The sequence below is a fragment of the Phaenicophaeus curvirostris genome, chromosome 7 (genome assembly GCF_032191515.1).
Source record: "Phaenicophaeus curvirostris isolate KB17595 chromosome 7, BPBGC_Pcur_1.0, whole genome shotgun sequence".
Taxonomy (NCBI): domain Eukaryota; kingdom Metazoa; phylum Chordata; class Aves; order Cuculiformes; family Cuculidae; genus Phaenicophaeus; species Phaenicophaeus curvirostris.
This window is the reverse complement of record NC_091398.1, coordinates 4687972-4703090: the sequence shown is the minus strand read 5'-3', so window position 1 is coordinate 4703090 and position 15119 is coordinate 4687972. Positions and strand designations below refer to the sequence as shown.

The 15119-nt window shown below is 43.3% G+C and overlaps 2 protein-coding genes across 2 annotated transcripts in view; one reads left to right on the top strand and one right to left on the bottom strand.

Moving 5' to 3' along the window:
* Positions 1–15119, top strand: part of ACKR3 (atypical chemokine receptor 3) — a 198762-nt gene that overhangs the window by 46764 nt on the left and 136879 nt on the right. The window lies entirely within an intron of this gene.
* IQCA1 (IQ motif containing with AAA domain 1) overlaps positions 1–15119 on the bottom strand; it is a 150315-nt gene that overhangs the window by 3964 nt on the left and 131232 nt on the right. Inside the window, exons 17-19 of the mRNA XM_069860495.1 lie at positions 6869–6949; positions 4840–5017; positions 687–925 (exon numbers count right to left, since the gene is read on the bottom strand). Coding sequence (XP_069716596.1) covers positions 687–925; positions 4840–5017; positions 6869–6949 — 498 coding nt within the window. The remainder of the gene's footprint in view (positions 1–686; positions 926–4839; positions 5018–6868; positions 6950–15119) is intronic.

Sequence of the window (15119 nt, the reverse complement as noted above, 5' to 3'; positions counted from 1 at the left end):
TGATCCAGTGGGAGGTGTCCCGGCCCATGGCAAGGAGGTTGGAACAGGACAAACCTTGAGGTCTGCTCTGGCTCTGATTCTGTATGTAGTGCACCTCAAATGTACTAGCCTTAAGGATTTATGGCCCTGAGGTTGTGGAGAAGGATGGGTCTGAGGTAGAAACTACTGTTTAAACACCAAAAAGAATAATATTCTTGTTTGAAATAATTTTAAATGAAGACTTAAGGCTTATTCCTTACGTGGAGTCCTCCGCAGACCCTGCATGTCCAGGGTTTTTGCCTTCTCAAGAAGATACAGCCAGGCTTGTCTAACACATCAGCTCTGACATGAAGGGGACCGATGCGTTGCACTGACAGCACCCACATAATAGACCTGTGCATGTTGAGGCTACCCTCTATGAGATCAGCTGGGTGCAGGCAGTAGCTTTAGCAAAGCAGCGTGCCAGGCATGCTGCTCGTGCAGAGTTGCTGCCTGGAATAACCAGTGTTTGCCCAGCAGCCTGGGCTGCCAAACATCCCAAAACGGGCAAGCTGGGTGTTTGGTGCCGCTGAGCCATACATCATCGTTCCAACAGTGATGTGCCAACTCATCAGCAGAATTAGCAAGTCTCTAGATCAAATGTGCCTGGTTAAGGAAGAGGCAGGAGGTGATGAAAGACAGTCAGTTAACATAGCTCTTAATGTCACCTGAAATGCGTCGTCCTCCTCTCTGTACACGGGGTCCTGTTTGGCCAGAGGACCTATGAATTCTGAGGCTCTCAGTGGCTTCCTTTTCATCTGCAGGAGACGTAGCTCGCTCAGGACAGTTTGCACAGCCTGGATGATGTCTCCCTGGGTGAAACCATCGGACACCTTTGTTAGGGCGCTGAGGTCCAGCGAGTCGGTGATTTCTCCTCCATGCTGCCAGATGATGTGTTTCCATAAGACTGTTCATCAGTACCCAGAAAAAGAGAGAAAGGCAAAGGCATGAGGAAAACAAGGACTATCAGTCAGGAAAGCCAAGATTCCAATTTTCTGTTTGCTGTTTCTTTAATCTACAGCTTGGTAGCATAGAGGCTTTAAGGCACGTTTGTTCTTAAACCATTAGCAGTCATTTCTTGGCTGCCAGTCAGTACCTTCAGAAAGGCACTAAGGGCACATAATGTGTATAAAAATGGAGAGAACTATTTAAATATGCCTGGGTGTATACAGAGAAAGAGAACCTGTCCAGAATGTTCCCATGTGGGTGTGCAGAGTTAAGTACCTTTGTTAATAGCCTGTTTTTATTTCTGTGACCCTGCTCACAGGCTACTCCTGCTGAACTGAGGGCTGCTGTGGGGACTCAATGTCTGGTTTGGAAGCCAAAGGCTTCCAGCTATGCAGGAACGTGTTGCAAAGGCCAGGAGTACGTGTCTGTGACTGGCACTTTGCTCATTAGTTAGAAGCTGAACCTGTCTGTATCTTTTAGCTGTGAACCTCTGACATGAAGGCTTTCTTAAAGTAAAGTGCCTGACATTTTTGCTTCCAAAAATAAATTAATAGGAGTAATAACATCCTTTGTTTTATCCAACGTAAAGTAACGGTTCGTCTCAGAGAAACTTAGCAAAAGATTCATGTCATGCCTTATATGAAAACATTCAGGAAAAATGTTATGCATAGAGATTAAAACGGCTCTGGAATGAGAGAGACAACTTGTGGTTTGAGTATCCTATGTTTGAATGCTCCTATGGGTGAGAAGTTAATGGTACTGGATGCCGGGGAAGTTATGTCATGGAGAAAACCTGCCTTGCTCTTCCTTCGACTGTAATGTCGATACTGTGGGCTTGTGCCCGTAACTATTGACAGCTTCGTACTACGTTTTTCACTCGGGCAAATTGTGATCTTCCACTTGAATTATAACTATGCTCAATAATTATTGGCTGAATCACTAATTCATGGAAGAGGAATTGATGCACACAACAGCGAGCACTGTGTCTGCACAGCCATATATTCTGTGCCGCAGCTTCTGTTGCTGGTAGGATCATGCATAATATGAAGTACGGACTTGATTAATACCAAGAAACCAGTGAATCTTTTGGTTTAATGATTTCCATTGTATGTTTACTGTTTCCATTGTGCATAGATTGGAATATTCTGGTTTGCAAGAAAAGGGAGGGTTGTAGCAGACAGGTAGCTGTGCGATGTGGCTGTGAATACTTATGTCATGGCTTTTCTGTCAAAACAAGTTTTCAAATTGGGTGTCAGGCACTGAAAATTGTCAGGATCAGAAGATGAGTGCTCTGTACAGTGGAGATCATATTTCCACTGAACTTCAGGGAAGCTTGGACCTAAGGAACAAGCCAGGCACTCCCTTAAATGAGACAATGTCAAGGAAGTGAAGTTGCATATTTAATCTGCTTTAAAATGTCAAGAGTTAACTTTTTAGGGCATTCTTAGGTTTGCAGTGGAAATCCTTTTAGCTGGCCTTTTTTACTCCAAATTAGTGGTGGGACTCTCAGAATGTGGCAGTTCAGTCCCCAGCAGTGAGCACAGCTAAATTCAGCTGCTATCACCTCTTTTCTCTAGGTCTTATTCATGCCCCTTATCTGTTAGCAATTTGTCAGAGCTGTAACGTAACATGAAACACATGTTAGCTTGCTTAGAGACCACTTCCCATCCATGCAATGAAAATTATGGAACGTGGGAGAGATTTACAATGTGCTAGGCAGCCAAAACCTGTCTTGAGGTTGCTCAAACCTGCATGCTCTCAGTACCTTGGCTGCCTCCGCAAAAAGCAGTACGAACTTCATAATACAGTTGCATGATTTTTGTAATAATATGATGGCAGAGCAATACTGTAATCGAGCTACAATTGTGTAGCAAGGTTCTGTGAACTGAATGTGGTTCCCTTAAGCACCGTATTCTTCTGGGACACGGCCCACCAGAGTTTAGTGTCATGAAGGAAGTCTGTTTTCCTTGATAAGGTGATCAATCCCAAGTGACAGGGGACAGTACGAGAGGGAATGGCCTTAAGCTCTGCCAGGGGAGGTTCTGGCTGGACATCAGGAAAAAATATTTCACAGAAAGGGTCATTTGGCATTGGAACAGCCTGCCCAGTGAGGGGGTTGAGTCACCTTCCCTGGAGGGGTTTAAGGGGACGGGTGGATGAGGTGCTGAGGGACATGGTTTAGTGTTTGATAGGAATGGTTGGACTTGATGATCCAGTGGGTCTTTTCCAACCTGGTAATTCTATGATTCAATAGAATCCCAGAATTGCTAAGGTTGGAAAAGACCTCCAAGATCATCCAGTCCAACCATCAACACAACACCAACACGCCTACCGAGCAATGTCATGAAGAGCCACTCTATGCTTTTTTTGAACTCTTTCAGGGACAGTTATGACTCCACTTCCCTGGGCAGCCTCTCCCAGTGCTTCACCGTTCTATCAGTAGAGATTTTTTTCCTAATGTTCAAACCTCCCCGGCACAACTTGAGGCCATACCTTCTTGCCCTATAAAAAGGGATATGTGGGCCAGGAGCCACTGGTGGAAGAAACGCACCCTTGATAGCCCTAACTTAAGAGTTTGGAGCCATTATGAATAGCCCAAATCCTTCTTTCCACACTACCTTTAGACGGAACCTAAACAGTCTTCCTAATTATAAGTCAACGCATTGCTCATTAGTATACAATATGTATACAATATATGTTAAACCACATATTTGATTAAACCACAGAAAAAAATGACTGTTCTTCTGGGAACAAAAGCCATTCCAGCAGCCACTTCTGAAGGATATGCACTACCCATCATTTTTTGTTAAGCTTAATTGTGAGAGTTGTTTTACTGGTAGATGCTGAGCTATTGCAGACTTTAAGGTGACTCAAATCTGAAAACAAATGCCCGTGCTTGAAAGTTTGTCTTTCTGCTACCTGGGTAAGTTGGTCTAATAAAAGATTTTTTTTTTTTTTTTTATTACAAGCTTTGACTCTCAGGATAAGGTCCTCAATGTCCTTTGTCAGACTTCGGGAGTCTATCACCACTTGATAGACTAGGCATGCAAAATTGTGGGTGCTCTCATGATCTGCAAGTGCAAAAATGGAATTTGATAGTGACAAAACTCAACCTTCCATGAGTCTGTTTATGGAGATGCCTGGAGTATATTGTTTAGAGTACAGAAACTGGATAGGAGTAATGGGTTGGGAGAGTTGTGATTCCTCAGCCTAGAGGAAAGAAGGCTCAGGAGAGACCTTACAGAGGCCTTCTGGTACTTAAAGGGGGCCTGCAGGAAAGCTGAGGAGGGGCTTTCGATCAGGGAGTGCAGGGATAGGATGGGGGGAAATGTTTTAAGCTGAGAGAGGGGAGATTGACACTAGATATTACAAAGAATTTTCCTGTGAGGTTGGTGAGGCAGCGGCACAGGTTGCTCAGAGAAGTTGTGGTTGCACCACGATGGCAGGGGGATTGGAACTGGATGGTCCTTAAGGTCACTTCCAGCCCAAACCACTCTATGGGTCTATGAATGAGTTTGGAATCCTTGCTGTATTGAAAAAAAGTGCATAACAAAATAGGATCTTATCCTTTCTACAGTGAGAAATGAGCTGGGATGAACTCAGTACATGCTAAACAACTCACGAAGAAAGCTAGTTGCTGTGTATCAGTATTTTAAACCCTTCTCCCAACTTCTGCTTCTATTATATGATCTTTGTAGTAGCCTGTAACAGTGTTATGTAAATATTCAGGAATTGAAAATTCAGGCAATATGGAAATTTATAGAAAATTCATGCCTGGGGTATGAATTTAGGTTAAAGCCAGCTTTGTGAACAACCAGACACAGAGCACGGATTTTAAATAGTAGTAGCCAACAGGATCAATGAAATACTTGCCATATCTTGATCTGTAGTCAGGCCTAGGAATCAGAATAATTTTTTGGTAGACGCGGCACAAAGGTTTAAGGTTGGCACTGAAGGGTCGGTTGGTGGTTCCCACTAGAAGCACTCTGTCCTTTGCTTTCAAAGCCTTGAGAAATTCAGGGAGGATCTTTTCCAATCGTTTTGGGCTCATCTGCAGTGAGTACATGTAAATAGAAGGAAGAAAGAGTTAGCGGTACTGATGGTTTGCAATTAATGAGGTGAAATTGTATGTAGGCACAACATACACAACAGGATTTTGTGCCTTTTTAGTAGCTTAGTTGGATTTAATGTAAGCAGACTAGATGGTCAACCTAAATAGAAGGCCCTTGTCTTCTGAAAATCAGGTAAACACTTGATTTCTGCTTGTGTATTTTTAGGTTTGCGCTAGGGCCTTTCACTATTGAATTTGTTGATCCTGTTATTGGAAAGCAGGAAGGAAACAACTAATTTAAAGAAGGAAATTCTGACTTCCAGCTCAAGGAGAAATATTACTTGGACCTGTGCGCTTGATGAACTTTATCAGATAAAAGAATTGCTGCAGTATGTAACCTGGTGTGGAATCCTCCCAGCTCTTGGAGGTTATGATCTAACAGCTTTAAATGTGAAAAATACTCCCTGATTTTTGCTATGACTTCCAGCTTGCTGAGGTTCTAACCTGAGAACGCAAGCTCTTTGAACTCAGGATTCATTTATTTGCAATGGTTTACTCTTTGACTTTAGAACAAGTATTTAAGTACTACCTGTAAAACTGATGGGTATTGAGCAAAACCTGTTATTAGATTTCATGGAAACGTGTTATTGGAATCATGATTGGATCATAACTATGTTTGATAGCATCCAAATTAATATTGGTTGGAGAAGCCTAGTACAATTGCTGTGCTCCCAAGGAATGTGCCTTGTAACCACAACAGGTCTGCCCTGGAGCAAGGCAGAAAAAAGCCAAGAATTCTTACTCCAAGAGAAAGGATGTCGCACTGTCCAAGTGCGTAACTTCAAATCATGGGATTTTATCCAGACTTTGCTATTCCCTCGTTGAGAAGCCTTTGGTAGTGAATGTGGCTTCTCTGATTAAACAAGCAACTGCTACATGTGTCTCTTGGAAATTGTAGACAATCTTGCTGCTTTTGGTCTGTCCGGGAGATCTGGTCACAGACATAACTGAAATATCGATTTATTTGTTTTTAACACATTTTATGCTGGCTAAATTACTCTCCATGATTTGTCTATCTGTTGCTACTCACAGGCTCCAAGATTGGCCTTCCAGAATATAGGCTTGTGTCCATCCCACAGCCTAAGTGTACAGAGTCCCCTTAAGAAAAAAAGGTTTAATTTTTCACATGGAGCTCTTAAAGTAAAATATTTTGCAATCAGCATGAATTTAATCAGGATTTCAGGTGGATTGCTCTCCGCTGTGGTGGCTGAGTTGCTGTGCCTATTGGGCAGTGTTTTATTTTTCTTTCTGGTGGGGAAGCTACACCAGAGAGGAAGGAATGGAAGCAATAGCAGTGGGACTCCTGTGAGCCTAAATAAAATAATCTGTAAACATAACTATTTAATATAGGCTCTTTGTTTTCACAGTGGAAATTTATTCTTGTTACTTTATTGTTCACTTTGGTTCTATCCAATTTCTCAAATTAATAGAGCTGAACAAGTTAAGCTCATCTTAACTTTTAGTTTCTTGCCTCACATTTTGAAACTCTCCATTATTCTATTCTACTTTTCAGTGCACTGATGAGCAGTGACTGGGCTATTTTTAAATAAAGCAAGTATAGGTGCATAGGAGAGATATGTGACCTCTTGGGGGCTCTTATGAAGTCACAGGACTCTCTTAAAAGAGAAAAATAAACCACAAATGTTAGTGAGACAAGCTATTATCAAGCAAGCTTTGGCAGGTCTGGTCATACTGGAATGTGCTAGGCTAAGAAATACACTTGTTCCTTTGTGTCAGCTGTAACGCAACAGCAGAAATTTTTTGCTCTGAAATAAAAAAGGAGCGACTCACCTCTTCATCCCCTGCAGCTTTAGAAAATATTTGTTCTGTCTCTCCGATCCACACGACTGAAGGCTGCAATTGCTTTGCCACCTAAGAGAAAATGGGGGAGACAAGGCAAGAAGGTGATTAAAATGGCTACAGTTTTATACCTGGTTGCCTCTAGTTATGCTTTGGAATCCATATCGCAGCAGTTAAAATTAGCCTGGTTTATTTTCTACCAGTAATGTTCAGTATTCATGGATAGCTCTGGCTTGGTGTAGAGCCTCAGCAAAGCAAACTGTAGTTGGGAATCAGGCATCAAGAACCCAACCCGAATTACTGTTTTAACTGCTATGCTTAAAGTTGCATTTCTCAACCCCAATACAGTTGCAATTCTGCAGAAGGAAGCCTGGACTTGGAGTTCAATGGCAAATGATAGATCACCAGAAGCTTTAGACTGGCTTCTCTGCCTGTAGGATCCCTCCCTGGTTTTCCAAGGGCAATACAGGTGGGGGAAATGGGCAAGACTTGGCTATTGCCTGAGAAACAAGGGAACTAATCTTTAAGCAGAATAGGCTGATCTGCAGTCCTTTGGCTTACAAAATAGCATTTAAGTTGCAGTTAGCCCAAGAACTACAGTGGAACATGCGAAATTTGAAGAGGCGGTCTGTACAAATAGGTTCTCTGGCTCCAAAGTCAGAGGCACTATACCTCTGGTTCACAGCAGGATGGCAGCAATGCTACAGGCTTTTTCACATCTTGCACTCTCCCTGTTGCTACTGAAATGCCAGTGGCTTAGACATTCTGCTGCCAAATTTTAATCGCTTTCCAGTGGTTCTCAGTTTGCTCAGCAACAAAAGTGATGGCTCGAGGATTTGACATGTAATGAGAGAGACAGCATTCTTATGTCCTACCTCTTTTTCGAGCCCCCCAGCTGAAACTGCTGCATCCAGGAAAGAAGCTTACAAAATCAATAGGTTGTATACATCACAAGCTCAGTGTAAGCACCAAGCGTTGTGTGTCTGTACAGTAAAAAAAGATTGAAGATAGGGAAAAGAAGAGTAGAGGAGGGCTGTTGAACTTGTTTGCTCTGCTGATGGGGTGAAGTGGAAACAATGCTGCCTTTGGCATGCGATGCTTTATTTGTAGCAATGCATCAGTCTTAGAGTATGTCAAGAGGCACCTCCAAGTTCAGAACAGTTTCATTGAGGACAAGTGAGCTTTTGCCTTTGTGGGAAGGTGCAAACTCAAATTTTTAGTGTTAATATTGAGGATTTAAAAAAGAAAAGCATCATATCATGAAAGACAATATGAAAATCTTGCAGAAGCTGATGTGTGAACCTAGGCAGTTATTTGAATATTTATCTGCACGTACAGCTTAAGGGGTAGCTTCTCAGTCCAGCAGTGTATTAAGTATAGAAGCTGGAATAAAATGGATTGAAAATATAGAGCAATATCATCTGCCATTTTAAGGCCAGATGCTTTTTTATCTCCTATTTATTTTCAGAGCTATGTTTGTCATATTTCTAAGCCTGTACATGCTCTGCAAGATGCATTTAAGAGGGCAAGCTTGTGGCTTCATTGAACTGATTTGTGTAACAGCCTTAGTGAAGGTGTTTCTGCTGAGTGTCTGGTTAAGCAAGGGCTCAGACAGCTGCAGAAAATGCAAGCCAGTTCTACTGATTTGCACTTGCAGGTGAGTTCCAGTTAGCCCTTGGGTGTCTGCAAATAGGCTTGGAGACAGAGAAGTGTAATGTGGTAGCACGATCATATTAGCAGAGATAGGATAAAGGGCATTCTTTGTAAAATTAAGATTTGAAAGAGAAATACAGGTTATAGTTTAAGTTGCTAAAAGAATCCTACAGCTTCTACGTGAACTGCACTTGCATTTTGTGTCCACGCTAGGAAATTTATTGCTATGTGTGGAAACTCTGACTTGGAGACCCTTACTGAACTTGGCACTGCTAATGAATGGATCGTCAGCCGGGGCTTTCTGATGGTGACTTTTACCTTCTGAAATGTATGGTAGCAATCATCTTTTGCTTCTGCTCTGTGTGTGCCTGGAGAGAATGTCGGGAGGGAGACGAGGCAGTGGGAGACGGTTCAAGGGGAACCTTGAAGCCTGCCTTTCCTTCGAATGAAGACAGGGCAGGTGGCAATGCTGTCTACTCAAGTTCACAGACCGTGTGTGCGCATGCATTACTACCCTGATAGACTCTGTTACTGCACTGTTGTGGTGTTTTCTCTCTGCTTCCCTTGTGTTTATGACCAAAGAGATGCTGTGTTTTTGCTTTGTAAGGACAACAGCCCTGTTGTGGTATTTTTGCTTTGCAAGGTAATGCAGCTGTGTGAAGCCTGGGGAGCTGCGTAGCAATATGTTCTCTGTACCTGTGTCTGAAGCTGCAGTGGGATGTGGCAGGGGGAATAAGGGTGGGGGAGATTACAGAGGCTATAAAAGATGTTGGCAGTGGCTAAACTCCATGTGTGTACTTCAGAGGGAACTGTGCTGGCCCTTCATCAGGGGCCACCGCAGTACAGGAGGTGCACATCTTCCCTTTGGCTCAGCTGGTTTCTGCGGTTAGCAGCCCTCTAAAATAGAGCCTTATGTTTTCAATCAGACTAATTCTTCAGGAAGAAAGCTCACTGTTTTCACACCTGTAGTTGTTTGTATTGTTCCCTTTTTTGATTGCTTCACTAGCAAGTACGGAGTACAAGGAATAAGCTCAGTTCTGTCTATTCCTTAGAGATACTTTGCTGTGCTTTCTATTTTGAGGCGATGATCTAAATGCATAAAGTGATCTGCATGCAATTTTCTGGTGTTGGTAAATATTACTATGACCAAGTTCACCACAGTGTATTTGGGGTGGGCTGTTTCTTTTTTTAGAGAGAGATCAGACACCCAGAATCCATTGGCATCTAATTTAAATTGTTGGCAGATACATAGCAGACTGTATATTCCCCATGAAGTGCTTCACTTGAATTATCCATGGACAGTTTGAATCCATGGATAATTAAATGCACTGTAGATAATTAATCTGTAATTGAAACGTTATTAGCTTAGTGCCATTCAACAATTTGTGGGAGCTGCCAGCAGATGGCTCCTTAACCCTTCTAATACCACACCCTGCCTGTGCCTGCTGCCAGTGGCACTCCAATGGTCACCCAGGTTTGGTTTGTTCTTCAGGAAAGTCATAATGAAAATAGCCTTCTCATCCTATTGACGTTTATTAAACAGCCTCGGGTTTCAAACTTTTCAAACTTGAGAGCCAGAGTTGAACAGTTAAATTCCTGTACCTGAAAATGCAGAGGCTTGACTCTTGCTGGGGATGCACACAAGGCTCTTCCAAACTTGAAGGCTGTGGTAGAACTTTTTAAAAGACTCAAGACTGAGAGTTTTCCTGAAGCTCAGTTTGTTGATGAAAACAATTCAACTCTCTATAATTAATATTCACAGAAGTGCTTCAAAGCAGCTAAAGTGGCAAAATGCTGAAACCTGCGATTAGACCTTGTCTATAGGAGCATCTCCAGGCCAGTGTTCCAGTGCTACGGTGATGATTGAGGAGTCATAGAACGGAACTCAAAGCCCATCCAGTTCCACTCCCTGCCATGGGCAGGGACACCTCCCACTGGATCAGGGGCTCCAAGCCCCATCCAGCCTGGCCTTGAACCCCTCCAGGGATGGGGGTTCACCACTGCTCTGGGCAATCTGGGCCAGTGCCTCCCCACCCTCACAGAAAATGCTTCTTCTCAACATCTCATCTAAATCTTCCTTCTTAATTCTTAAAACTGTTCTCCTTGTCCTGTCACTGCACTTGGTGATAAAGAGCCCCTTTCCAGCTTTCCTGCAGGCCCTACTGTACTCTGGTTTGTTAGAAAAGAACTATACTACTGTCTTCTAACTTGGAAGCATTTCAATTTTTTTTATGTTAGTAACACAGTGTAAAGCTGTTTTGTCACAGAAATAACACTGTGTATTTGAATAATGGTGGTATTTAATGCTTGAAGGGTCCAGGCTTCTAGCAGGCTGCAGGGCACCAAGATGAAAGACTTGCTCTGGGGTGCCTGAAAGAAAGGCTCATTGTAATATTCGCAAACTTTGACTGTAATGGGAAAGTCCTGTGTGGCATGGAAATGCTAAATAAATGGAGACTTCAGTCAAAGTTCTGGGGTATGTTGTACCTGGTTCTTCAGACTGATGGAAAAATGATATGTCTGAAGCAACAATACAGCAGTGGTTACAAGGAAATGAACCTGATTCATTGGAGAAAGAAAACGCTGGTGGCAGGCTTCAAAATTATGCTGCCTCTAAAGCTAGGATTATGTAATTTAATCTTTGACTCAATCGTATTCTTGTTTCATAGAATGATTTGAGTTGGAAGGGGCCTTAAAGATGATCCAATTCCGCCCCCCCTGCCATGGTCAGGGACACGTCCCACTGGATCAGGTTGCTCAGAGCTCCATCCAACCTGACTCTGAATGTTTCCAGAGATGGGGGGTGTCCACCGCTCCCTGGGTAAACTGTGCCAGTGCTTCACTATCCTCAGCATGAAAAAAATATTCCTGCTATCTAGCCTGGACATCTCTTTTAGTGTAAAACCATTACACCTTGTCCAATTGCTACAGGCTCTGTTATGAAGTTTTTCTTCATCTTTCTTATAAGACTCTTTAAGCAGTGAAAGGTTGCAATAGCTTTTAGTCTTCTCTTTTTGGTATCATATGTCTATAGGCAGCTCTAGCTTGCTAATTAGTATAAACAGGCTGATAGAGTCCCGAAACAGTGATGATGTTGAAATACTTCTGCAGCTTGCTGCTCTGTGAAACTCCTCACTTGGTAGAGACGGCAGCACAGCACACACTGAGCAGCTGATACGCATACGACTCCTCTGCTCATATTTCCTTCTGTCCTCCCCTTTCCCACCCTTTTAGCCAGGTCAGCGTTGCACTAATAACACTTTCCCATGTGTGGCTTTCTGTACAATGTGCTTTGTGTGCTGCTGTGGCCCTGTAAAGGTCCCAAGAGGATCTGTCTCACTCTGGTAGTGATTAGCCTGATGGCTGCCTTATGGTTGCTAATGGAAGGCCAGGCCTTGGGAGTTAAGCCTCATGAACTACCTGCATTTTTACACCTCTGTATCACACAGTCATGCATTCTACCCTCTCTTCCACCTTTCTGGATTTGGTTTTATTTCTATGCATCCTTTGCTATCCTTCTTTGCATGTTTTATGTAAAACCCTTGCACAGCAGCAGTGGTTTGTGCTTTGATGGGAACGCAGGAGAGCCAAGCTGCTGGCTGGTACAAGCTGGCAGAGTCTCCATTGAGTTCAGGCTGGCTTGATACATGGAAAATGTGGCTTAACTGAAATGTTCCAGCATGTTCCAGCTTGTGCTTGAAGGATAAGTTTTGTTCTGGGGACTGCTGGGAAGTGCCTCTATATTAGAGACAGATCCTGTCTTTTCACCCCGAAGCAGAGCTGACCTGGCAGGCTTTGCTGTGTGTCTGTGGAGAACACAAGTGCTTGTGCTTGGTGATTGCATCTTCTTTCAATAGCTTTTCTATTCAATATTAATCTTCCTTACATTTCCTTTGAATAGGCAGATTGAAATGTTGGTGTTTTCCTGCTCTGGTATGAGAAGTCACTTCCTCTACATGACATTTAAAGTGCCTGTTTTGAGTAATACACAAGCTCCTCTTTTGGATCAGGGCTGGTATGTCTCCTGCAACTCCCCTCCCTGAAACAAGGGAGGAGGGGGGAAAAGAATTTGGTTCTTGCATCTGAAACAAATTAAAGTTTCATTTCTTCCAATGGTATTCACTTGTTTAGGGTGTCTCCCACGAAACAACTGCCAGCAGCTGACACTCAGTTATGGACGAAGTTTCCTGATGGTCATTTTATGCTCTTCAAGGTTTCCTTTCATTACAGAAGCTCTGTTGTTTGCAGATGTGATAGGTAATCAAAAGTGCAAGGTTACTTCACCTTTATCAGAGAACACCATTAATTCTGATTTACTAAATCTTGGTGTTTAACAATGGTTACATAGATCAGAAGATAACAGATACAGAATGGTTGCCTTCCCTGTCCTTCACTTACTAACTCAATGTAAAGGCAATTTGGGAAAGCTGGAGTAGGAAGTTTGCTTGACAACAGCCACGGCTGCTGTTTGCAAGGAATATGGACCAAAAATTTCTGATTATGGACATGTGGTGAATCCTTTGGTGATCTGTATGCGAGACACTCAAATAAGGTGTACTACTGTGTGTCCGTCAGCAGGCTGAGAGCTGTGGATATCAGAAAAGCCTAGAGAAGAGAAGGCTCCAGGGCGACCTTAAAGCAGCTTCCCGTACTGATAGGGGGTCTGCAGGAAAGCTGGGAAGGAGCTTTTATTGGGGAGTGCAGGGGTAGGACAAGGGGGAATGATTTTATGCTTAAGGAGGGGAGATTTAGATGAGATGCTGGGAAGAAATGTTTTCCTGTGAGGGTGGGGAGGCCCTGGCCCAGGTTGCCCAGAGCAGTGGTGGCTGCCCCATCCCTGGAGGGGTTCAAGGCCGGGTTGGATGGGGCTTTGATCAACCTGATCCAGTGGGAGGTGTCCCAGCCCATGGCAGGGGGGTGAACTGGCTGATCTTTAAGGCACCTTCCAACCCAAACCATTCTATGATTAGATACTACATGTCAGCTGCAGGATACCTTTTGCTTTCACATGTGCCTCTCAATATTGTAGTCTTATGGTAATATAAATGTATTTACACCAGAATTTTTTTACAATGGTGTAAAACAAACTATTTTTGGACAAATACCAGTGTTCAGCTTTTTCCTGTTGAGGAATTTCTTTGCAACATGTTTGCTCCAGCTTTCGGTAGTGGTAGATTCATGCAAATTGGGGTATGAAAGATTCCTTATCTTTTGGTTCCTTACAAATAAACAGTTTCCCCTGTTGCAACTTGTCTGGTGGTTCGTCCCTTATTGCTGTGCACCTCTAGGAAGAGTCTGGCTCTGTTCTCTACCAGGTTTGTCAACACCTGTCTCATAACAGGGTCGTCTCGTGCTGGACACTCCACCCAGTTGTGGTCTCATAAATACCACATAGAGGGGAATAATTAATTTGCTCCCAGTGAAAGGGAAAGTGAGACTTTTGACATTGTCAAGACCAAAGAAAAAGAAGATTGTGACTGCAGAGGTGAAAGATTGCGTGGATGGAAGATTGCTCCCAGCCTGGCTCCGAGAACCTACAGAGTTGGAGTCAAAACCATCAGCAGACTGGACAAATCAGTGACTCTGGCACGGGTACAGAAGGTGGTAGGGAGAGGTGAATTAGCTGAAGGAACTAGATATTTAAATGGCGCGTAGTTGATTTGAATGATGCTAAGACAACCCAGTGCTACGTCAGTACAAGCCTGCAGAGAAATGAGCCTGCAAATGAAGTATCCCTTGGCACAGCCCAAAGTATCTCTCTCCATTTGCTGTATTGGTAGAGGAGCGGAGTTTGAAGCAGCACTGCTGTTGCAGCTGGAACAAGTCACTTTTTGATAAGCAAGTGCCTGGACAGCCCTTGTTCCCTGTGATGGACTGCGAGCAACTTCTATCCTAATAACTCATGGAGGTTCATTGAAGTGTCACTGCTGTGTTTGTAAGAGCTAGAGTACAGAAATAAGCTTGGACTGCTCCCCATAATTCTGGGGGAGGTGTTGGGTTATGTTCTATTTTGTTCTTAAGTAACGTGGAAAAACGTGAAGGTTTTCATACACCTATATATCTCCTTATGTACATACATAGAGGAGGCTGAGGGGAGACCTCATTGCTCTCTACAACTACCTGAAAGGAGGTTGTGGAGAGGAGGGTGCTGGCCTCTTCTCCCAAGTGACAGGGCGAGAGGGAATGGCCTCAAGCTCTGCCAGGGGGGAGGTTTAGGCTGGACATTAGGAAAAAAATTTTCACAGAAAGGGTCATTGGGCACTGGCACAGGCTGCCCAGGGAGGTTGTTGAGTCACCTTCCCTGGAGGTGTTTAAGGGACGGGTGGACGAGGTGCTGAGGTTTAGTGTTTGATAGGAATGGTTGGACTTGGTGATCCAGTGGGTCTCTTCCAACCTGGTTATTCTATGACTCTATAATGTGTGCAGTTGTACTTACATACCTAATGTGTATAGATATACATGTTTAAAATATTCCGGCTATTGTATGTATTATGTATATTGGCCTGTGTACAAAAAACTTAATGTCTTCAGCTGGAGTGTTCTGTAGGAGCAAAAAATCTGCCCTCCTTTCTCCTGTGTTTAAAGGCCT